Source organism: Pelmatolapia mariae, linkage group LG17, assembly GCF_036321145.2.
Source record: "Pelmatolapia mariae isolate MD_Pm_ZW linkage group LG17, Pm_UMD_F_2, whole genome shotgun sequence".
Classification (NCBI taxonomy): Eukaryota; Metazoa; Chordata; class Actinopteri; order Cichliformes; family Cichlidae; genus Pelmatolapia; species Pelmatolapia mariae.
Window position 1 is genome coordinate 9,982,168 of NC_086242.1, and position 24,177 is coordinate 10,006,344.

The following is a 24,177-nucleotide window of genomic DNA, read 5'->3' on the forward strand; positions in this document are numbered from 1 at the left end:
CACCAAAGTAAGTAACTGATAAACAAATGACAGAAAAGTTCCCTTTTTCACTACCTGCTATGGAAATTGTGTTAACAATGGGTCCAGAGTTTTGTGGGGTTTTTTAAGATAACTCTTTTTGTGAATTAAAAAAAAGCTACTAGAGCTTATTTATTTCTTGCTATTTAAGTCGTGCTGACAGATTTCTTTCATGTACTACAGCAGAATTTCTTCAACAAATAGTAAAACTGAAACATACTGTTGAAATTACACTATTTTTCTTATATAAATCTCAGGCGTTACATGTATAATTAAACTTCTTCAAAGTGGGCTTACTTTGACATTCTGCTTTTGAGGGATTCCTCTTAGAAATCTCAATTCAGAAGTCTTTGTGTGTCAAGTTTCTCTGCTACATTTTTGATCAGGCAGATTTTTCAACGCTCCTCAAACGCCATCAAGACGCGTCGCAGGACCCAGTGAAACTCACATGTACGCCCCCAGTGTGCGTGCCTGAGGTTAAATAGTCTTTTAGTGTGTAGTTTATAAAGTTTTGAGTACATAAACCGTACAGTTTGTCCGCAATGAGCTCCCAGATTACTTGTATCGGGTGGGTAAAACGAGGCGTTGCCAAGGAAACCCCGGATAAAGTAAGTAACATTAGCATGTTAGCCGACCGGCGGCTAATCTGTAAACATGGCAGTGCCCAAACTTTTACACGTATTGAACCTCGAGCAAATGGCATATATATTTTAAAATAATAAAGCCACTTTTAAAATTTAACTCTAGGTTGAGTTGAGCCAGGAGGAGCTCCAGCGAATCATCACTGAAGCGAAAGAAGAATTGGGGTATGTTAAAGGCTCACTGCTCCCGTGTATCCCATCACACTGTGCCTGCTGTCATGTACTTTTTGTTTACTTCTTTGAATGCCCCCAGGGAACTGGCAGCTGACGACGAAGAAGAAGATGCTGAGGGTGTACCTGTTGAAGAGAGTGATACTGCTGAAGTGCCACAGGATGAGAGTGAAGAAGGAAAGGAGGAGGAGGATGAGCTAGCAGAGTATGGCCTGGATAAATATGATGAAGAGGACGCAGGTGAGGAAGGGGCAAGGTGCTCTTTGGTTATTTGAGTAGATTTGCCGCTTCATCCCATATCTTCTGGTGTTCTGCCTCTGTTTTAGTGACCGCTAATCTTGGTGACAGCCTGGCTGGACTCACAGTGTTCAGCTCTAATGAGGAGGATCCTTACATCACCATCAAAGACACAGTGAGTGGCCTCCAAAAATAAGTGCATGCATTCTGTGTTGTGTCTGAGGAGCTGCTATAAACTTTAAAACCCCTCATTTGTTTTCCAGTGCAAGAAATTTGTGTTAATTATTTTGGATAACTTCCTTCCTAGGACCAGTATGAGCGTGAGGACTTTCAAATCAAACCCACTGACAACCTGATCCTGGCAGGCAAAGCAGAGAAGGATTGCTGCAATTTGGAAATCTTTGGTAAATGCCTTCATTTACTGACCCGATGGACAGATAACAGAGGATTTTCTTCAGCAAATAGAAGGAAATTTTGTTCATTGGATACTGCTGCTGTGGCTTAAAATAAGCTAAATGTGTTACTTTGCAGTTTACAACTCAGAGGAGGACTCCCTTTATGTTCATCACGATATTCTGCTGCCAGCCTATCCACTGTGTGTGGAGTGGCTAAATTTTGACCCAAATCCTGCAGAAGGAACATGTAAGAAAACATCAATGATAAATGCAATGTAGATAAAGTCTCTTGTTTTGTTGTATAGGACCTTTTAGCAAACACTGTCTCCTGTTTGTGTGTGTGTTAACCTGCAGCTAACTATGCAGCTGTGGGCAACATGACTCCTCAGATAGACGTGTGGGATCTGGATGTGGTGGACTGTTTAGAGCCAGCCTTCTCTCTGGGGAGCAAAAAAGCCTCCAAGAAGAAAAAGAAGAGCAAAAAGGTAAAAACCTAATTAGTGGTTGTATTCTCAGCAAGAAATTGAACCCTCAGATGCCCATCAGAGTGAGAGTGTGTGAGTTTTAGGTAAAAAGCACTTAAAACACTGAAAAAAGTGTTCCTGCTCAAATGGAGTAGAAAGTAAGGGTGGCTTTAAAAAAATTGATTTCCCCAAATCAAATCGATTTTAGTTTCAATAATGTGCTATCGCTTTCATTAAATCCTGAATTGATTTTTAAATATAAATGTATTTTACCAGAAATATCAGAATCTGAGGTTAAAACTCACAAAACTATTTCAACAACTGCCAAACAACTAAATAAGGAAATGAGAGCAGGTAAAAAGATGTAAACACAGAGCGTGGATCCCCCCGTTCACCCGACAGCACGTTCATAGACACGCCATCAGGTGAAAGCTGACGTCTTACAGATTCTAAAGCTGCAGGTTTCGTCACTCTCTGACCAAAATTTACTGAATCAGCAGCAAAAGAAGATCAAAATTACGCTTCACGTTTGAAAAACATTGTCATGAATTCCCTCTTACTTTCACTGTTTTGCTTCCACCACAATAAAAATCACACTTCCTGCACAGCCCCCTCTCTCAGTGTACTCAGAGACTAGTTTACCATCAAAAGTCTCCATTTTCTGCATTATTCACTTGCTCATTACGCACCAGTCTACCATTGTGTACAGTGCTGTCGGCCGCTGTAACTTTGCTCTGCTTCACTTTAGCAGTATCAGGTAATATTCATATGTTGATTTGTGGTTTTCTTCAGTTTTTGATCTACTGCAGAATATTTTTAAGGCGGTTATCTGCTATAAAAAGTCAGGCCAGGAAAATCTCCTTCATGTTTTTCTGTGTTTTATCCTCAGTTACTTTGACACAAAGGCATCTGCTGTGATGCTTGCACCTCTAATAAAGTCTCACAAGCAACAGCTTTGTTTTTGTACATATAAAAAATATGAATATGTAATGATAAATGATCATAATTATAATATTTCTGACTGTTTGAGTCAAAATTGGATTGAATCGATTCAGTTATAGAAATCAAATAGATACCCAGCTCTAGTAGAAAGCACTATATTAGTCCCGGTCCATTTAGTAAACTCTGATGGGTTTAATATAGGCTGAGACTGAGTTAGTAATTAAGGGTTTCTGTCTGTTCTTTTAAAAATAACAGGGGGCAGCAGCAGAACCTGTTGAGGGACACACAGATGCAGTGCTGGATTTGTCCTGGAACCAGCTGGTCAGGTCAGTATCAGATTGCATTAATATGCATTCATCCATTTTCTACCACCTATTCTCATGTGGGTTGCGGTGCCAGGAGTCTAAACAGAGATGAACAGGCCTCCGTTTACTCTCGGAAAATTGACCCATCTGTAATGGAGAGCCCAGATTTCCTGTAAATGAAGCTCATTTCCTCAGCTTGTATCTGAGCTTTTATTATTTCAGTCTCTACCCCCTGCTTCTTATCATAGGTGAGGGTAGGAAAGCAAGTCAACCAGTAAGCTGACAGCTTTGCCTTCCCACTTTGGTCTCTCTTCACCACAACAGACTTAAACATGCTGCACCAGTTCATCTTTCAATCACACGATCCACTCTTCCTTCCACTTGTAAACAAGTCCCAGAGATACTTGAATTCCTTTACTTGAGGCTGAGAGATGTTCATATACTTTGTTTATATTAGATGCATGTGGTATAACTGTACATATCTGTACATCAGTGGGTCTTTCCTGAAACACAGTCCCCTCTTTCTTAGGAACGTGTTGGCTAGCGGTTCTGCAGATGAAACAGTTATCTTGTGGGATATGTCTCAAGGCAAGCCAGCCACAACCCTGCGCAGACACACTGATAAGGTATTCAATGAGAAATAAAAATACAATTCACAGTTTATATTGAGTGTTGCATTCCCAGAAATTACAGCCTTGAGCTGCTGGGTAACAAACATTTTTGTCTTTCAGGTCCAGACGTTAACATTCCACCCGTTTGAAGCCCAGACTTTGCTATCGGGATCTTACGACAAGTTCGTGGCATTTGTTCTCCTCACCACCAGATTTTATAGGAAAATTTTGGATTGACAAAAGTTTGGAGGCTTAACATGTTCTCTTTACAGGACAGCTGTACTTTATGATTGTCGGAGTCCAGACAGCAGCTATCGGACGTGGAGGTTCAGTGGCCAAGTGGAACGTTTGGTCTGGAACCACTTTTTACCCTGCAATTTCCTGGTGAGTCCTTAAAACATCCTCCAGGATTTTCTAGTAGACAAGCTGTGCAGAACACAGTAAAATGCATGTAGATTTCAATTAACAGAGAATCCCAAGTTTTCTAAGAAACAAGTGCTATTCTCAGCTCCCATAAAAGTACCAGTGCTCATATTAAATGTCTTTTTTTTTTATTTTCGGGGCATGTCTGAATATGCAAAGTGTCATCGCCACTGTTTGTAAGACAGTTTATTTAAATTTTCTTTACATACAAATTGTTTTTAACTGTAACAATGACTCAGACATCAAAGGGGAAGCTTTTGGGCCTGACTTGGAATATTGCTATGCCATAACATAACAGAGATAAATTTGGCACTTTCCCTATTAAGAAGTGTGTCATTCCCTTGGAATTTTTCAGGGAAATGTGAGGTGGTCAGGCTTGGGAAGCATTTGTTCAGCTGACACAGAATGACCCATCTGTTACGCCTTCTCCCCGCACTGGTGCTTCACATTGATGTTTTTGGCTGACGTCCAGGTCATTTTCAGAGCTCGACCAGCATAATCACATGTGGAGATGTGGTTTATGCTAGTGAAACCACTTTTGTTTCAGTTGCATTGTTTTCACCAGACAATAAATTACAGATTTTTTCTGCTCAGTTTTTTGATTTTTCATCAGAGGATGAAAAAAAAAATCATACAAAAGCATCAAAGCTTAACCGCATTAAATCACATTCCTTTTAAAACCCGGCTGAGCAGCTGTGACTCCAGCTGGTGTGTGGTCATTGTGCAAAAGACTTTGCGTATCTCATTCTGTTGATTTTGTCGTTCTTCATAAGCTCTGTGCTTTACATGTGGGTTTTTTTTCTTATTTTTCAGGCGAGTACAGAGGATGGTTTTGTCTACTGCCTCGATGCACGCTCAGATAAACCGGTGTTCACACTGAGGGCACACGATGAAGAAGTGTCAGGTGTGTGTGTGTGTGTGTGTGTTCAGTCCCTTTTTTTCAGTTTAAACTCTAGATAAGCTTTTCTTTTGTAAGAGGAAGTGGTTATTTTTTTCTTGGAAATGAGTCATTTGGGAAAATATGAAAGCGTTCCTTAACGTTGTTCATACATACCAGAGAAATGTGGGAAAACTCGTGATTGGCTTGTTTTTCATCATCATCTCAAAACCACTTCCTTTCTGGAGGAAATCATGAAGACAGTTGGGTAACACTGAGGCTCTGTGATTCAGCCCAACCAAGTGGAGCCTTCCTTTCCTTGTGTTCTTGAAAAGATACAGTAATGACTGTGCTATAGAAACCATGCCTAACCCCCTTTGAATTCCTGCAGGGTTGGCCCTCAGCAGCCAGATTAAAGGATGCATGGTCACCTCTTCAGCTGACAAACATGTTAAGATTTGGGACATTTTAGGCAACAAACCCAACCTGGTGCACTCGCGGGATATGAAAATGGTAAGTTTGTGGTGTGTTGTGGATTATTTTTCCATGTGTATAAAAAGTGGTTGTTAAAAGATGTTTAACCTGACTTTGTAACCTGTGATCAGGGTGTGCTGTTCTGCGCGTCATGTTGCCCCGACCTGCCCTTCATCTATGCCTTTGGGGGACAGAAGGAAGGTCTGCGAGTTTGGGATATAAGTGATGTTGCAGCAGGTAAAGTTAAATCATTTGTAAATCATGTGAAGTTAGTTCCAAAAGCAACTGCACGACTTGTGGTTAAGTAAAGTGGCAAACATTTATTTTTGATGCTGCTTCAGTTAATGATGCTATAATGTTGTTGTGACTGCTTTTAGTGGCCGAGGTCTTTGGCAGTCGAGAACGCTTGGTGGCAAGTACGGGATCACAGGCATCGAGCGCTGCAGCCACATCTGACATGGAGGTCTCCTAGCGACAGTCTGGTTAAAATGGATAAACTGAGCTAATGTGGAAACACATCAAGCTGCCATGCTTGTGGCTTCTTTGTGGAAGCTCCACTGAGAGGCTGGCCAGTCTTTGAAAACCAGGCCTAAAGGAACCAAAGAGCTCAGTCAGCTTCTCTCTTTCCACATATAAGGCCGCTGACAAGAACATTTAAAGACGTGTTCAGGAAAGTCGAGGAACAGTTGCTCTTATATTAGTATAAGTGGACTTCTTTCAAATTTTGAATGACTGGGTGAAATTTAAAATCCATGCAGTTTTTTTCTCTGTACATTACCAATGTAATATGCTGCTTAGATTACTTTCTCAAGAATACCATGCACACTGATCTGAACAGTGGTTTTATACCCTTTTCTGGTAATAGATAAAAATTTGGGGGAAAAATGTCTGTACAGTTATTTGATTTGGCTCAAGTGTAAAAATAAATAAATAATGGACTCATCCAACTGTGATATATTCAAGAAATAAACACAGTTCATTAGATTTGTGTTGATTTTGTTCTTTGGTTTTCAAACCACTTATGAACCACTAGATGGCTGTATTAAGGATGTGTATGGATGTGGGGTATTTAAATATTTATATGGTTGTACTGTACATTAGCCTATAATCTTTAAAAATAAGTAAAAGACTTTCTTTGGGGTTTTGTGCTAAAATGTAATGCATTTAAAAACTGGACCTAATACTAAGAATATATGGAAAAATAACCACCTACAATGTAAAGTATGAAACGTAAGAATTCATAAATGTTTCAGTTTACTGTTAGTCACCAGCAGGGCTGAGTAGTAACAGCCTATGAGCAATCAATGTTTTTAAATCATATTAAAGAAAAACAGAAAATAAAGGTATCACAAGTACTACATGATGCATGTGCGCACTGGGAATTTGAACTATGAGTATTTTTGGGGATCCTAGGCTTCAACTGTATTTTAAACAAAACATTTCTAAGATATTTAAAAATATTTTATGTAGCAGCATGAAGTTCAGTTCATTTTAGAGATTTTGAAATAATCCAAGTATGTTAGATGTCAAAGAAAATTGAAGTGAAATGCAGGAGTTCAAAATAAAGTCAGAGTAGAAATACTGAAAGAGATAGGTGTAGCAGAGGAACTGTTGGAGCCGAGTCAGAAAGAAGAGACGGAAATATTACAGTGTTGCACATAGAAAATAATTAAGCATGGCGTCGGGTCGTTTGTGCAGACTAAACAGTCTCCTAACGCGACTCTCCGGTTGCATTCGGTTATCGCGTGTACAAAGTAAGTTTTATGCTTTATTTGTCATTGCTGGCGGTCATGTGAGTGTACGCGAGTTTACAGATTTATTGGTTAACAGCGATGGTAGCGGTGAAAGCTAACGGGCTAACCTTGACAGTTTAGGTGGCGAGTCTGCCTTCATTGTCCAAACCACAGTGTGTCTGTACAAAAATAAAATAAAATACTCGCTGCGAATAATTTAATATATTACAAGTTTACACGTTTTCTAGTGACTGTAAACGTAACACATCCTACGTAGCAGCATCCTGTGTCTAGTATCTGTGTTTAGTAGTTCCTGCTGCTGTCTCCATCTTTGTGTTATGGTCTCTAAGCTTTCAGAGTTTCATTTATAGCTAAGAAGTTGAACCTTGTCCATTTGTGTCATTAGTTGTCTGGACTTCTGTTACATCTGTGCTGGTTGTGTTTGTTTTCCTGCTGCAGCTTGTTTGGTCCCAGCTCGCCAGAAGTCCAGTGTTGGTACTACTTCTCTTGATGGACCTGAATGGTTTGTATTTGTCAAATTAACATGAGAGGAACAAAGAAGAGTGATGATCTTAACTTGTGGATTAGAATTAGCACTGCGTGTTATATTGTCCAAAAGTCTTGAGCAACCATTTATTTCATTTCTTTAAATTTTGACTCCAAGCAGCCAGACTTGGTTGTAATTTTTAAAGAGGCCTCAATTGGTATTTCTCCTTCTTTCTGAAGGACTTTGAAAGTTTTTCTTTGGTCATTGGCGCCTTTTTCACAGTAAATTCAATCCCATCCTTGTGCTTGACATAAGGAAACATAATTTCCTTATAAAGGCAACCAACTCAAGGGATGAAGTGTGTCCCTAAAAGATCGAATGAAACTAAACAAGTGGAGAAAAAATCCAGCATAGACTTGACACAGGATGCCTCAGTCGATCCATCTACTGTTCACCAGTGCCTCATCAGAAATTGTTTCACTGGAAATTCACTAGATTCTTAAAGAAGAGAAAAGGCTGAGGTATGCCAAATTACTCAAAAACTGGACTGAAGATTTGTGGCAACAGGTTTTATGGAATGATTAATTCAAATTTTAAATCTTCAGTTCCAATCACCATCAATCTGTGCAGATGTCCACAGCCACTGTGGAGGGTCTGTCGTTGTTTGGTGGTGTTGGGGATCTTCTCAAAATAGAACAAACAAACTCAGAAAAGCATCATAATGTTTTGGCCCACCACATAATACCATCAGGATGTAGTCTGATAGACAACGGCTTGACTTTTAAGCATGACAATGATCCCAAACACACTGCCAATACAGAAAAAGTATGGCGAAACACACAATGGAACACCATCAGTCATGGATTGGCCTCCCCAGGGCCCAGACCTCAACATTATTGAAGCAGTGTGGGATCATTTTGACAGCTAGTGAAAGAAAAGCAGCCAATATCCAAAGAAGAGCTTTGAATTTCCTTCTAGAAGCCTGGAGAACTATTCCTGAAGAATATTTAAAGAAATTACAAGAAAGCTGCCTAAATGAGTTCAGACTGTGTTGAAGAATAAAGGTGGTCATACAAAATAATGACTTTCAAGCTCATTAGAATTGTACAAACCTAAAATTGGTGTACATATTTCCCATTTAACTAGCAAAATATAAAGAATTGGCTGCAGAAATATTTAACATTTTTGTAGTTGTGTTGTTGGAATAATTAATGAAGTGTAAAAAAAATGTGACAACTACTTAAGTAGCTAATGATAGATTACATTATTTTGACATAGATACTAATCTTTCAATTTTTTGGCTTTAGTAATGTGGAAATTGGTGTGACCTCAGATGGAAAAACCATAGTGTGCTACCATCCCACTGTGGACATTCCCTATGAGCTTACCCAGGTAAGGCAGTACTGTGTAGCTTTTTTCAAAAGTATTCTGGATATAGTTTTAGACCTGTTATTATTTTATAACAAATAAACTTGAAGTATCAGACTTACAGCCATTAGAAAAGATGTAACTGTTCTGTGCACAACAAGTGAAAAAGCTGCAGGATTGCAATAAAACACTGTGTATTTACAAAATGGGAAATGAATCTCTGCAGCCTATAGAAAGACCAGACCCAATGGCCAACCAGGTCGAGACGCACGACCAGGTTTTAAAGGCCCACCTCAGCAAGGAGGTGCTCAAGGACAACGGCCCCACAATAGAGGAGCTGAGCAAGATGTTCTTCACTACAAAACACCGCTTTTATCCAATTGGACAGTAAGTACACAAGTAACACACACATAGGCAAAGGTCTGTGATGAAAATGTTGGTGGGAGATTTGCCCAGACATTCTTCATCTGGTCTCCCTTTAGTAATTTATTGTTGATTTATTCCTCCAAAGTTTACATTTGGATCAACAAGATGAATTATGTATAGAAAATTGTTTATCTGGATATATCTATGTTAGAGGTATTATTGGTATTGCACAGTCCCGATCAAAAGCTTAGGACCTCTTGAAAAATGTTTGAAGTGATTAGCAATAACGGTGGAGCTACTTATTACTGAGCTCATGTTTGGGTTTTCTGTTTTGGGGTGGTTTCAGGTCTTTTGTTTTTTTGCATGCTCAAAAAAAGGTTTTGTCTCACTGCTATTTCTTCTTGTTGCATGTTGAAGCTCTTAACCTTGTTAAGATCCAACCATGTTTGTTTGTCATTTTTCAAGTGGTCTTAAGCTTTTCATCACTATATTTACTGGCAAGCTGGAGGTCAGAAATGACATATTGAAGAAATTTTCCCTTGAAAGTGGGTTACTCAACCTTGTTTCTTCTAGTTTGCTGATTTAACAGTGTTAGCACAGCAGATTTAGATGAGTTGCCAACTTTGATGAGGACACTCTGTTGCTCCTTCTGTTGTTTTTATTCATTGGATGATTGTGAAACGGTGTAAAAGAGCTGAAAGACAATGTGCTCTCTCTTTAAAAATGCGTCTGTACTTGTTGTTCTGTATTGATCGTCCTCTGTTTTGTTGTTCACAGATATCGAAGGCGACGCATAAATAAGGACCCACCGAAGGACAGATAGCTACCAAACAGCAAATGATATTCTTTTGTTGTCACAATAATGTTAAATAAACTGTTAAATAATAAGTTAGTAGTTACTATTTTTTTATGCAGCCACTACACTGGACTTCACAGTTGCAGTAGAATTTTCTTTAGACTGATGATGTAAAGCAGTGGTTCTCGAGTAGCCTGGCAAGTCACACACGTGTGTCTTCAGAGTCTTCAGAGTTTCCAGGTGTACAGATCCATATCAGATATTGTGATGTCATTATGTTGGCTAGCAGCCACCTACCAACCTCCTTTATGCACATGTAAACACCTTTTATAAAGGTGTCGTATCATTTTCATTTCATGATGGTAGCATCTAGTTCATATCCCTGAAACTTTAATTATGAATGACGATTTATAATGTCAACATGTTGCCTAGCAACCAAACAGTATTGTAGCAATGTAAACATAATGAATGAAAATTAAATTTACTATATTTATGCTCAGCAGACATTTAGTTCTCAATAAAGAGGTATGCTGAACAGCTATGCTGAAAAATATAGGAACCTGTTAAAGAGACACTACTTCTGCTACCTAACTGTTAGCATAAAGGACAACGTGTGGGGAAAGTGAATCACTTTCAAAGCACAACTAACTACCTGTACAACACAGCAGCAGAAGAAGAGGGGAAAAGGTCATTCTCTTTTGGTTGTATTTTGTGGGCAAACTGTGGCCTGAATGTCACCCGCTTGAAGCAGGTTGTGGCAAGTGATGAGTGTGTCAGTTTTAATGCAAATGTGATAATGCACCTCATATCTGACCCACATTTGGTAGATCTGTGGCTATGATGTGTCACTTGGATAAAAACCGTTCTTCAGTCTGTTGGGCAACAGGTCAAACAGATAGTGTCCAGGGTGAAAAATGTCTCTATTGATTTTTAAGGCTTTTTAACAACATCTTGGTTTTGCAATCTTGTTGAGTGTAACATAGAAGAAGCCCACTCCACAGAGCTGAATTCTCCACCTGACAGTGCCCAAAGAATCCATCAGCACAAGGCTATACAGGCTGATGGTTTTGATGTGTCGGCTGCTTTTGTATGCTAGTTTGAAACATGGGTGTAAATTGTAGTGCAGAGCTTAGCAGAAGCTTGCAGCTGAGAGGTGGTAGTTCTAGTTTTCTATGCACATGAGTTTCTATTTGTGTGTTTGTTTATTACGCATTACGTATAGTGTTGTGAGGAAGATGGAGAGAAATATTAAAGCAAACACTCATCCATTTAAGGGCAGTTTTAAAATTTTAATATTAATTCATGATTTTGGGCCACTCTGCAATTTATTTTTTGCAATATTCTCTTTTAGTTGATAATTTTCTGTTATGTATTTAAGAAAAAAAAATCAAAAAATGGTATACATCCATCTCAAGCAGCATAACCTTTTTACAAATGCTCAGGAACATTAAAAAAACAGATTTAAAATAAATATTGTTTAAAAAGTTCTTTTTATATCACACATAGTCACTCTCATACTGAACACACATTCAATTTCAGGTAAGACTATTCATTTGTTACCAATTTATTTTCAGATACATATATTGATACAAGCTGAGGATTTTTTTTAGCCTGCTGTCCACACACTTAGATTCCAAAAGATGCATCAAGGCAACTCAGGATTTAGTGCCTAAAATTCTTTGACACGCAGACTAGAGGAGCTGAGAATCAAACCATCTATCTTCCAGTTGGTAGATGAACTCTATGGCAGTTTGCGTGGAAACAAGTATAAGTAACAAGGTTGCAAATCTGTGCTAGCATTAATGTTTTGTCATAAAAAGATGTAAGCTGTGGAGTGAAATGGACTGTGAAAGTCAAAGATGAATGTCGTTATACAAATAAAGGAAGAAATCTTTGAAATTCATTTAACTTCCTTTGGTAATATGGCAGTAGGGTTGCATTAGTTAAGGTAATACGCGCAATCCAGTCAGAAAAGATAATAAAGTGGACTGCCCTTTGGTCTACCCGTGATGTGTGCATGTGACTTGATATGTCACTTTTTCTTTGTTATGTCGTTCAACAATTACAAGATACATGCATTCATAAAATAAAGAAAGCTGATTCATAACTTTTAAAAAATCTTATACTTGACAACCAGTTTGGCTGTTAAGACGTTGGGACAAATTGGGATTTGGGGAATTCTCCAAGGCTGTTATGTATTTTAAACCATATGTGTGAACCACTTATTTAACAAGAGCAGCTGTGACTTACACAACAAATTAAAGTTTTAGTATTTTGTGCATAGACTGTTTTCAAATTCTGGGGTGTGACAGAAATTTTCCTGCAATTGTAGAATGGCCCTTTTATTTTGTCTTCTTAAAATAATAATAGCAGCATTAAAAAGATATATATATTCAGAACCCTTTGAAAACATTTAACTAAAATTTCAGATTGATAATATGTTTTATTTGTTCATTTATTTAGTATTGCAGCATTTATATTTTTACATGGAAGTCTTTAGACATCAGCATACTTGTCTACGTCATCTGAAGCCACCGGAAGCGTGAGTTATCTGTCCCCGCCCCAGCAGCTCAGTCAATCCAACCTGAAGAGAAGGCGAGTCAACGGCTAAAAATATAATAGCTAACACAAGATGGCCGGTCTGCCTCGTAGGATTGTAAAGGTACTCCTGTCATCGGACAATATGTATATATCATAATGAGCGGTTGAATGTATTTTATAGCGGTTATTCAGTGCCAATATGGACACAGACGTGCAGTCATCTCGCGTGTAGCCTGGCGTTAGCAAGGCTAGCACATTTAGCTCCTGTCGAGCTAGCTCGCTTGTCTGTGTTTTGTTTGCCACTTCCGTTTAGTGAATTCTGCTGTGACGGTGGTTGAATTTTTTATACGTGAGGAATTATTAACTCGCCTAATTTGCAATGTTAAAGTTATTGCTTTCTTACATTTTCAGTATGAATCGACTGATTGTAGAAATTTGTCCCAGTCGCCCTATGAATGGATTTGCTAAGTGAGCTAGGCTAGCAGTTTTAGCGTTGCCGATTCGTACACATGTCTGATGCTGATGTGAAGCGCTGCCCTTGTGCTCACGAAACATATGTACGAGCCCAACTACGCGAGCATGTCAACATGTGATGTTTTGTTTAGTTTTTGTATTAAAATATATGGAACTAAAACAGAAATGCAAGGCCTTAAGGGCTGCGGTCTCCTCCCTTAGCCTCACCGCAGCTTCGCTGGGCCAGGCCCGGCAGTGGGCGCGATCAGCCTTTTCCGCTACGTCTAGCAGCTCTTCCTCAGGTTTAACAGGTTTTCACAACCAGTAACACGACCGTAGGCAAAGTGGGAAAACCGGAATCAACTTCTGTTTATAAACCTATGGCATTTTGGTTTACATTCACAACAAAGAAACGTTTTTGTTTTTTCTAATTCTAAGAGTGAATCAGTTTCCTTCCTGTTTATTGCAGATGTTTTGGTGCACCTGCTCAAGCGAATGCAGAAATCTTAAATAGATAGTCTACTTCCTCCTTGTTCATTTTCGCACAGTGTTCATTGCGGTAAAACTCTTTAGCAGATACACTGTTAATACACCCAGTAAAGTGGAACAATCCTTGCACTGAAACAGTTTCTAAAAGTAATCTGGACAAATTTATTCAGACTGACAGGCAAAAAAAATCTGCAGTCAATCTGATAACTGGTTGCTTCTTTAAACAGCGATTATTTATTGGCTAATTTGTTTGTTTGTTTGTTAATGTCTCAGAGTTTGGGCAAGAAAAGCTATTTGAAGAGCTCCCTTTAAGCTAATGTGATTCTGATTGGCTGCCCCTCCTTAACGGAAGGTTTGAACTGCAGTTTTGTTTAGAGCAGTCTGAAACCACAGTTTTTGGCTCACATACTCTTTATTGCTACTGTATTTTGCTTAAAAAATGTTTGTACTCAGCCACAAAAATATTTCCATATTAAAGATAAGAACCACTTCTCTAAAGCACGAACAGAAGTACAATGTGAGGAAGGAAAAAAGACTACAAGAAATTAAGGAGGCAATGGAGAGAGGCTTGTTTTAGGTATTGGGAAATGATTGGTTGAATTTCGAAAAATTTTTAGATTAAAATGAAGTGGAGCCCCTGAATTATTTGTCAGTGCGAGGCACTGCACGGACACTTGACTGCCTTTAGTTTCCATTTTAAATAACTTGTGGAAATGTTTTCTTGTCTATATATAGGTAAAGTGGAAAGTATTTGTGTGACTAAGCGGGGTGAGATTGTGTATTGTGAACCATTATGCACTTAAAAGTCTGTTGTTGACACCCTCCTACAGTTCTTCATGCAACACTTTTTCTTCCTTTTTAAATTCAAAATGTCAACAACTGTGTTTCTCACTATGACCTTGCTCAGGAAACGCAGCGGTTGATGGCAGAGCCTGTTCCAGGGATCACTGCTACGCCTGATGAAGGGAATGCACGCTACTTCCATGTGTTCATTGCAGGGCCTCAAGATTCTCCCTTTGAAGGAGGCACATTTAAACTTGAACTATTTCTTCCAGAAGAGTATCCCATGGCAGCTCCCAAAGTGCGATTCATGACCAAAATCTATCACCCCAATGTTGACAAACTGGGAAGAATATGTTTAGACATTTTGAAAGGTAAGAAAACCGTGAGATAAAAATAATCTACATGATTCTTTTTTTTTTTTTTTTAAATATTTACATCCTGTTTTCTTTTTCTGGTTGATGTTGGTGTGAAACAACACTGACAGCATTCTGCAGGACTTGATTGCAGCTTTTTTCTTATTGCTTTGTAAAAGTGAGGAGCATCAAACAGTTAAAGCTTATGGCTTTTATGCCTTTATAGCAGTCACAGGTTCATTTACTTGCAATTCCAAGTACAAATGTGTGGCACCTGTGTGGAAACCCGCTGAATAAGAGAGATAATAATAATGCTTTAGGAAAACACTTATTTGCATTGGCATTGTTCTGTTTTTACAATGAGCAGGCAGTGAACGTCCGACATGTTAAAGCATGTTGTAGAGAAAAGTATGCCTTCAGTTTTATATAAAGAACTCATCGTCTGAAAGAAGAATGAAGTTAGGTGATTACTTTCAGTAGGGCGTGGAAATAATACGAACCATTTTCATGTTATACTGAACTGATTTATTGTTAATGTCAAAATATGAGTTTTTAAATTGTATTTGTAAGAAAAAGGAAGATTAATTCATGACATGTGTTCTAGATCAAGATTTGGGGGATGGGATAGATATCATTAGATTGGAACACTGTACAGCCATATTTTATGTGACGATTTTATAATGCTTAAACTATTTTATTTAAGTGAAATTGTTACAAAGACAATATATCAGACTTTTTTTAAGGCTCGTTTTAAGTTTTATATCTGCAACACATTTTAAATAATTGGAGACAAAGCCTTTGTTTTGCATCAGCTTTCCTGATGATAAGCGAGGTGTTTCCTCTTTAGAGGTGTATTTGATTAAAAAAATGAAATAAAATTTCACAATTCAGGTCCACAGGAAGAAAGCTGCCATTCAACAGCTTGCTTATAAATTCTTTTTCTTTAAACAGCTGAGTTTTCTCTTTGTTTTATGAGTGCAGAGACAAACTTTGTTCAATGGTTGTTCCTGAGCCCGTGCACTGATTTCTGCTGCAGAATCAAGTGTTTCAGTTCTTTCATTCCTTGTGTTCACTGATGCAGCGTAGGTGATGACAGTCCCAAAGTCTCTGCATTTTCTGTTGAGCAAACAAATGTATTTATAATTTATTTGGGCACATAAGCATTATTATATAATGATAGAATCATGGATTTAATTTTTATTATCTTGATATTATGTGGTAATGGAAAGCAAATTGGTATATAAAATGTATCAGGAAAGTATATGGTTGTGTTTGCATATATGTTTAGAAGGGAATGTGGAAAATAGAAGAGATTGTTTAGTAGACTGATCAGCGCTAAAGGACTGCTACTCCCTCATGTTTTTTTGTTTGTTTGTTTGTTTTTTTACCTTGCCTTTCTGCTCAGCTCAGCCCTGATATTGACTGCTTTCTCTCTCTGCCACTAGCAAGTTGTTGACACTAGGTTTGCCATCAGATTTGTTTCTTTTCCCATTAAACCCACCAGCCTGTTCCTCTTTTTCCTGATCTTCCCACAGACAAGTGGTCTCCAGCCCTGCAGATCCGTACAGTGTTGCTATCTATCCAGGCATTATTAAGTGCTCCCAATCCAGATGATCCACTGGCAAATGATGTTGCAGAGCAGTGGAAGAAAAATGAAAGCCAAGCCATTGAGACAGGTGAGGAGAAGATTTATTTTTTCTATTAGATCACTCGGGATGGGCTTTGTTAAACTGTATTTCTGCTGCCACAGGTGGTCACAGGTTTCAGTGTGAGAAGTGCTGTGACAGATGGTAACAAACAACAGCTCAGGTCTTGACCTTAACTGTCAGCCACTTTACAAATAGCTGCAAATTAGCCAAAGCTGAGATGATGGTTTTCTTTATGGTTCATTTCCTGGGAGGAGAAGAATAGCAACCAGAAAACAAAACAACAAACCTGTTGGTGACTTTGTGGGAGGGGTCAGCTTGCTGACCTACTGTAAATAAAGCCAGGTGATAGTAACAGTTCTCAAGTTTGCTTGGTATATGATGCATGTGAGAGCTGCATATATTTGTTATTCTCCCAACATTTTGTGAAACATATAGTTTATCAGCTCAAGAAAATAAGTTGATGCTTATGGAGGTCTGCACCTAATGATCTTTTTGGAGAGTCTAATAAAGAAGTTGATTGGTTTGTCTCGGCTGATATGCCACTTCTGAGTGTACAATGACAATGAAATTCCTCGGTCGTGTCTCACTTGATGGTATCAGTTGAAACCCACTAAATAAGAGAGATAATAAAATGCATGCATGTATGCGCAGCAGTCAATCATGAAACAAATTGTTACGTGTTGTTAAAGGCAGTCTGAGATGGGCTTTTAAACAGGGTTTCTCTGCCAGTTTCCATGGAAATCTTTGTGACTAACCAAACCAATACATCATTTAAATATTCTGCTTGTGGTTTGACTGTAAAAGCAGAAACACATAATGAGATCAGAAGCCTTTTTTGTTTTTGTTTTAGGATATCGATAATTTAATGCATTTGTGCGAAATCAGCTTCGCGTGGCTCAACATGATGTTCTTGTTTTCCTCTATCTACAATCCAAACTCTAAACATAATAAAGTTTAAAGTATGTAAAGCATCAAAAACAAGCAACACAGAAATGAAAAGCCTAAATATTTAAATTTTGTATTTGGAAGTCCTGTGACCTCTCAGGTGCTTTTGCTGCCTGTTCTGGGATTAGCGCTTCCTGTGTATACCTTGCAGCACTTTACTTATTTACTGTTATGTACTCAGCTGATGGCCCTCATACCAAACAAAACCCTCTTGTTTTGTTTCCTTCCCAGCCCGAACATGGACCAGGCTCTACGCAGGCAACAGTGAAGTATAGAAGAAGAGAATCGAGGCGTCTGAATGTGATCCACAAAATATACTCCTATTCTGTCATTTGAATTTAACGGACACAAAAAAGAGAAAAAAAATATTATAAGTCCAAATCTATCTGAAAGAAATGACATGAGCAGCAGACCTCTGGGTGACATATGTTAAGACGCGTTAAATGTGTGTTAGCCTTTTTTTCTTTTTTCTTTCTTTTGTTTTTTTTTTGTTTGTTTGTTTGTTTTCTTTCCCCTGTGTTGCTATTTAAATGCATGGACAGAGAATGAGACCCTCCCCATTACAGTCTTAAAACTCACAATACAATGTGTTGTCTTTAACCAGGCACATGCTGGTACGTTTGCAAAGTGTACATGCATTAAAGCTGTCATTCTTTTAACACATGCATTATTTGTCAACACATCTGTATGTCTTTATGTGTTAATTCAGCACTGCACCGGTAGAAATAGTAAATGACACATAAACTATTAATAATGTAGGTTCCCAAAACTTTGATTTAGAGGGATGGGGGCGGGGGGAAACCCAAAACAATTGGAAGGGGGGAAAAGCAAAAACAGCAGTTTAAATGCACAGCAGGGATGAATCTGAAGGATTCCACACAGGAAATGGTTCCTCAAACTTTTATACAAGCTGCCCCTAATGTAAGTGCCGGGTTTGCTAATGGGGAATACACATTCCTTCACAGCCACAGCTCATGTTTTAAAGAATTTAGTCAGTGCCTAGTATCCTGCAGGTTTTGTGTATTCATTCACACCTTACCATTGGAGTCAGATGTGTAGAAAAGATGATAGAAATGATTAGAATCCAGTGAATGGGGATTCCTGCAGTAATCCAAGTGCTGCTGGTTGGTTGTAAGCCTGTTGTCTGAAAGCTTCAACAAGTCTCAGAAACTTGATTCAATCTTTCTTTTATTCATTTTTTTCCCTTCTCAATTTTCAGACCCTGTTTAGTTTGGGGAGGGTGGGCGGGGTACTTCCACAGCCTTAAAAAGTCATTCCCAACACATTAAGGGAGGCAGATGATGGTCAGTGTTGAAAGAAACTGTAAATATCATAGCAGAGTAGCGTGTGTTGAAAATGACGTCAGCTTTTTAAGAGTGTAGGAAGTTGTTGTTGGTTTTATGTTCATTTTTAACTATCTGTCCATGCTATATCTGTGTTGCCTGTTTTCGATTTTATTTTCAGTGTTACTTCATGTATCATAACCAAGCTGATAACAGGACGGTTCAAACTAGACGTCAGAGGTGAAGGGGGGTGTTTTCTTTAAGGGGGAAGTTGCGGTTCTTGCCATTGATTACAAGGTTGTTTTCAGAGTTTTCTGCTTTTACATTTAATCAGTTCCCGTGGGTAAATTTGGTCACAGTGGAAGCAGGAAGAGCGGTGTTACAAATAAAACGTGTTCAACTTCAAAAGGATTTTTGATTGGCTAAAGAGAATGGATGTCATGCACACTGTACGATAATCCCACAGGGTGTGATTCAATTTGATGAACGCTTCAGAAAATATAGAAACTTTCCTTTTAAAAGGGATCAAATAACGTTAAAGGTTCACTGCTACATTGCCTGTACCCTTCATGTTGCTTCATTGTGGCTCATCTGAGAGAGGACTGACCGAAACCTGTTTGTAGCTTTTCATTTTTTTTTTTCTTGGATTATCACAGGCTTTGCTTAGATTTGATGGTGTCCAGAAATATTAACTCTAACTGCTATATTTGCTGAAGCCTGGAAGATGGAGCACGGCTTAAAACCTGGTTAATTTATTGTTTCCCTGAGGGACTTGATGGTAATCTAAAGGAAAAAAAACAGTCACTCACTGGATTTTTGAAGTATATTGATCAACATACTGAGCTCAAACTGAATAATCAACTCCCCATGTGATGAATTAAAAAAAAAAGAGTTCTGTCAGTAATTTCAGTGCATTTGCATACATGGCTCTTCAAACACTCTGGTAATAAACTGAGTTGAGTAAGTAAGAGGAGTCTTTGTTTAATGTGTGGATGGATGGATGTTTCCAGAGCTGAAAGCTTACAGCTAAGATTTATTCTACACTCTTAAAAAAAGAAAACAAGCTCACGGCTTATGAGTTTCTTTCATGTTAAGATAAGATAAGCTAACCTTTATTAGTCCCACGCGTGGGAAATCTGTTACCAGCCCTGATACCAGCCCTGCTGCTGGTGTCTGCTGCCGGGAGACACAGCAAACCTTGTGACAACACACATGGATGGCATCTGACAAGCACACTGAGAAAAAACAAAACTAGAGAAAAATTCATTAGGATAAAGGGAAAGCAATGATCTGTGGCCAACACCTGTAAAACAATCCCCTTTCTGGTAGCTGGCTTTTCTTGCCTCTCCACTGCACATGTTGTCACTTTCCTTTGGACCACAGTAGATGAAACTGATTCACACTGGTTTTTGCTTCATAACTGGACGCCCTTTAAGTTTGAGGTATACTCTGATGATCGAGTGCTAATTTTTGAACAGCGTATTAAATACTCCATCCTTAAGACATTTCATATTTTTTGCAAGCAGTAGGACCATTCATGTCCAGCGGAGGGAGACAACCACAGATTTATCCATGCTGAGTCACACAAAGTGAACTCTTTACTCTTACTCATAACTCGGGGCGGGGCGGGGCAGTATGCACATCCACAAAACCTTTTCGCTGTGGGCACACCCAGAAATACTGAGTCAGAAACCCTGTGAGCAACGACCCTGTCTCTCAGCATGTTATATTGTATGAGTTAAATATTGCAACATTTACATTTTAAAAAAAAATGTTGCGCGTATGGAAGTATTGCAATCTCACCAGCTGGTAGCCATTTATTGTTGTTATTATTGCTATGGAAAGAGAATTTACTACTCTCTTTAGTTCACAGATTCATATTTTGAACCAAAAAAGTAAAGTTGTCTGGACTGACGATGCATCTAATGGTACTTGGTTATTAGGGGCTAACATAAAAGGAGATCTTTTCAATTTGTTTACAGTAAAATTTAAACCCCTGAATCAAGACTCCAACATTTTCCACTCTTCTGTTGTCCACTTTTGGTGAATCTGTGCAAACTGTTTCATGTCCTTAGCAGACAGAAGTGGCACCCAGAGTGGTCTTCTGCTGTTTTAGCCCATCTGTTTCAGGTTTGATGTGTTGAAGGATGCTCTTCTGAAAAAGTTAATAAATAAATGAATGGCAGTTTGACTTATTGTTACTGTAACTGGATATTTACTCTTTTTCAGATCCTTCTCTGTAAACCAGGCATGTCCAAAGTCCGGCCCGCGGTCCAGTTTTAATTGGCCCGCAAGTAATTTTATAAATTGAATAGAATATGGCCCGCACTTCAACTTTTGCTTGAGTGTATTGCACTTCTTAGTTTTAACACCAGGGGGAGCTGCTGTTGATCAAGGCAGTTGCTCCACCAAAAAGTACAATCACAGAAGAAATTTACCCCCAAGTTACTAAACATGGCAGAACCAAAGAAGCGAAAGGTAGAAAGTGAGTGCAGAAAATTTCAGACAAGGCGAGAGAGTGAATATTTCTTCAAAGAATTCATGGGGACGTGTATCTGTTTGATCTGCACTGAAACTGTGGCAGTTATGAAAGAGTATAATGTACGATGTCATTATGAAACCAAACATCAGGCCTATGCATCCTACACTGGTGCTGAGCGAGAGCAAAAATTAAAGCAAATGGTAGCTCTCCTGCAGGGTGAGCAACAGTATTTTTTTTGTGCTCAAATTGTCCAGGAAAAGGCTCCAATATGAGGTCGGGATGGAGACCTCATAAAACACGGCCTCGTTAAAGTCACCGAAATAATGTGCCCGGAAAAAGTGCAGGACTTCAACAACGTCAGCATGTCCAGAAATCCAGTTGTGCGACGCATTGAAGACTCGTCAGCCAACATTAAACTGCAGCTGTTTGATAAAGCTGTGCTCTTGATTTTTACTCCATTGCATGCGATGAGAGCGCCGATGCCACAGACGCCGCACAGCTGCTAATTTTTTGCGGGGAGTGGACGAGAGCACGAGCGCTTTAGGTGAGTAAAAAATGTATTCCACAGTACCCGTGTGTTAATGTGCAGGTACACGTGCTTCAAATATCAATAATGCGCATCAATTCTGTCACTAGCCTGCTTTTGCGCACCACTTTCTTATATGCGTTTTTCTTGTTAACACACAGAGTACACACCGCTGTGCACAGCGCACGCACATGCAAAGTCAGCTGATCTCATCTGATGCAGATTTCCTCCTTGATCAAGTGACATTTGTCCGGATTTTTTGGCACGAGTGGCATCGGATCAGCACCGCAGCTGGATGGCCCGATTTACATACCCAGCGCAGCTGATACTCACCAGAATAATTTACTAAAATTATATGCACTCCTGTTATTAAGTCCAGTTCAGTCTGTTAATGTTGATAACCGTTTCAAACGAACGTTAATAGGTGTGTTGCTAAGCCTAATAACTTAAATAACAAACGTGAAATTTACCCGTCCCATTTTCCCCTTTATTGTTTTTTCTCTGTGCTGTAAATATTCCCTCTAAGAAGAAATCTGAGGCTGCTGTTCTGAGAGTGAGCTACCAAAGCTTTTTCTGCATAAATCAATAAAGATCCATTTATGGAAAACTGTGATGAAGGCAGTTTTGTCTTTAATTATATTCAACAATATAACACATTTGACCATTTTTAAGTGATTTTTAAAACAGTTAAGGTTATATACCTAATTTCTAGTAAGTGGCCCAGCCTGTCCTATATTTTTATGTATGTGGCCCTCAGCGAAAAAAGTTTGGACACCCCTGCTGTAAACCTTAGAGATGGATTGTGTGTGTGTGTGTGTGGGGGGGGGGGGGGTGGGGGGGGGGGGGGTGGTTCTGAAATTCTCACACCAGGACACATGACCTTTCTTTCTCATTCTGATGTGCACTTTGAGCAGTTAAGTCTACATGTCTAAATTAACTGAATTACTGCCATGTGATTGGTTGATTTGTGATAAATAGGTGGGCATAGAGTTTGTATACATAATCCAAAGGTTATTGCATCTTAAAGCCTAGAAAATCTTTTAAATTTATTATTATAATTTATTGTGGCTGTATTAGCTAGCCATATATTATCACCATTGTCACCAGATGGCGCTACAAGCAAAGGTACCTGGAGCCTGAGACTTTTTCCTCAAAATTTGTGTTCTTTTCAGTTTGTCACATCTTACCAGGTATTTTAAACATCTGAATACCTGATGGAATTCATTCAGTAGTTTCTCTTAACTACCTGCAGGAGTCACCTGTCTTGAAGGCCTCATGTTTCATCACCTGTGAAAAATGTTTCACAATGTTTTATGACTCCATGGCTTGGTTTATATGACAACTGTGAGTCACTGAGGCGGGTATGTAGCCATTCTCTGAATGAATGTGCAGTAAACGATCCCCTCTTGCTATCTGTAGCTTCTGCAAAACATTAACCAGTTACAGAGGCATTTGTCTCTGGAAAGGGAAGGGTTTGTTGTTGCAGCGGTCATCCTCAGAAAATCTCTGCTCGGAATCAGATTTCAAAGTCTTAATCATAACTTGTCACATGCCTCACATTTACATATGAGTTCAAACATGCCGGCATCAAAAGCATTACATGTTCTTATAAATATATATATAATTTTGGTTGATTATGATTTTAAGAATCTGGGTCCTTCTCCGGTTTACTGCTCTGAAACATGGTTAATCATCACCTCACATATAACCTTGTATTATTTGAACCACATTTTATGGTTTGTTGTAGCTAGCTTTATAGGGCATATTGAAAGACTTTACTACTTATGAGAATACAATAAATAAATATTAGCTTTGCAAATCATCTCTAAAGAACATTTAAAACATGGGTGTCAAACATAAGTTCCGGTGCCCAAAAATGGCCCTGCATAGACTCCATTCCAGCCCACTGCATGGCTTTGGAAAAGGTGAAGGAGGACAGAAATTTTGGACTTTTAATGGTATTTTCATGTTTTTCAGCCTTTCCTACAGATAGACCTCCACCATTGGCCTTCATACTGTACCACAGTAATTAAGTTATAGATTTCTGTAATTCTACAAGTTCATTTCTCACTATATAAACCCAGAAAATCATGCTGACAGATTTCTCTGATTTCTTTATCATGTAGAAAAAAATGAAACATACGGTTGAAAATGAGTTTCTCTGATTTAGAAGATTTATCTACGCCAGAGATCCCAAATGCAGAATTGTAGGCATGTCTCTAGAAAAAGTGAGCTTCAGCATACTCTATTTAAAATGGTTATATTTGCATTTTTAAATATATTGGTGTGATTTGTAGTGATTATTTGACTCACTGTTCTTATCATGCTTGAAGCAGACTGCCCATTCTCTTTGGGCATTGACAAG

At 38.7% G+C, this 24,177-nt stretch overlaps 3 protein-coding genes across 3 annotated transcripts; all 3 read left to right on the top strand.

Annotated features, from left to right (window-relative positions):
* The first annotated feature begins 445 nt into the window (after window positions 1–445).
* On the top strand, window positions 446–6,518 carry pwp1 (PWP1 homolog, endonuclein). Its single transcript, XM_063460464.1, has 15 exons — window positions 446–626; window positions 766–824; window positions 913–1,070; window positions 1,157–1,242; window positions 1,375–1,471; window positions 1,599–1,709; window positions 1,817–1,947; window positions 3,124–3,194; window positions 3,703–3,799; window positions 3,905–3,966; window positions 4,057–4,168; window positions 5,021–5,111; window positions 5,476–5,597; window positions 5,690–5,795; window positions 5,936–6,518. Exons 1-15 carry the CDS (start codon window positions 561–563, stop codon window positions 6,028–6,030), a joined length of 1,464 nt encoding a protein of 487 aa, XP_063316534.1. The 5' UTR covers window positions 446–560; the 3' UTR covers window positions 6,031–6,518.
* Window positions 6,519–7,202: 684 nt separating this feature from the next.
* On the top strand, window positions 7,203–10,411 carry mrpl42 (mitochondrial ribosomal protein L42). The gene is made up of 5 exons (XM_063460465.1): window positions 7,203–7,312; window positions 7,751–7,814; window positions 9,086–9,170; window positions 9,373–9,533; window positions 10,290–10,411. Exons 1-5 carry the CDS (start codon window positions 7,234–7,236, stop codon window positions 10,333–10,335), a joined length of 435 nt encoding a protein of 144 aa, XP_063316535.1. The 5' UTR covers window positions 7,203–7,233; the 3' UTR covers window positions 10,336–10,411.
* A 2,447-nt stretch (window positions 10,412–12,858) lies between these two features.
* Window positions 12,859–18,188, top strand: ube2nb (ubiquitin-conjugating enzyme E2Nb). The gene is made up of 4 exons (XM_063501117.1): window positions 12,859–12,970; window positions 14,699–14,945; window positions 16,463–16,603; window positions 17,753–18,188. Exons 1-4 carry the CDS (start codon window positions 12,941–12,943, stop codon window positions 17,794–17,796), a joined length of 462 nt encoding a protein of 153 aa, XP_063357187.1. The 5' UTR covers window positions 12,859–12,940; the 3' UTR covers window positions 17,797–18,188.
* The last annotated feature ends 5,989 nt before the right edge of the window (window positions 18,189–24,177 follow it).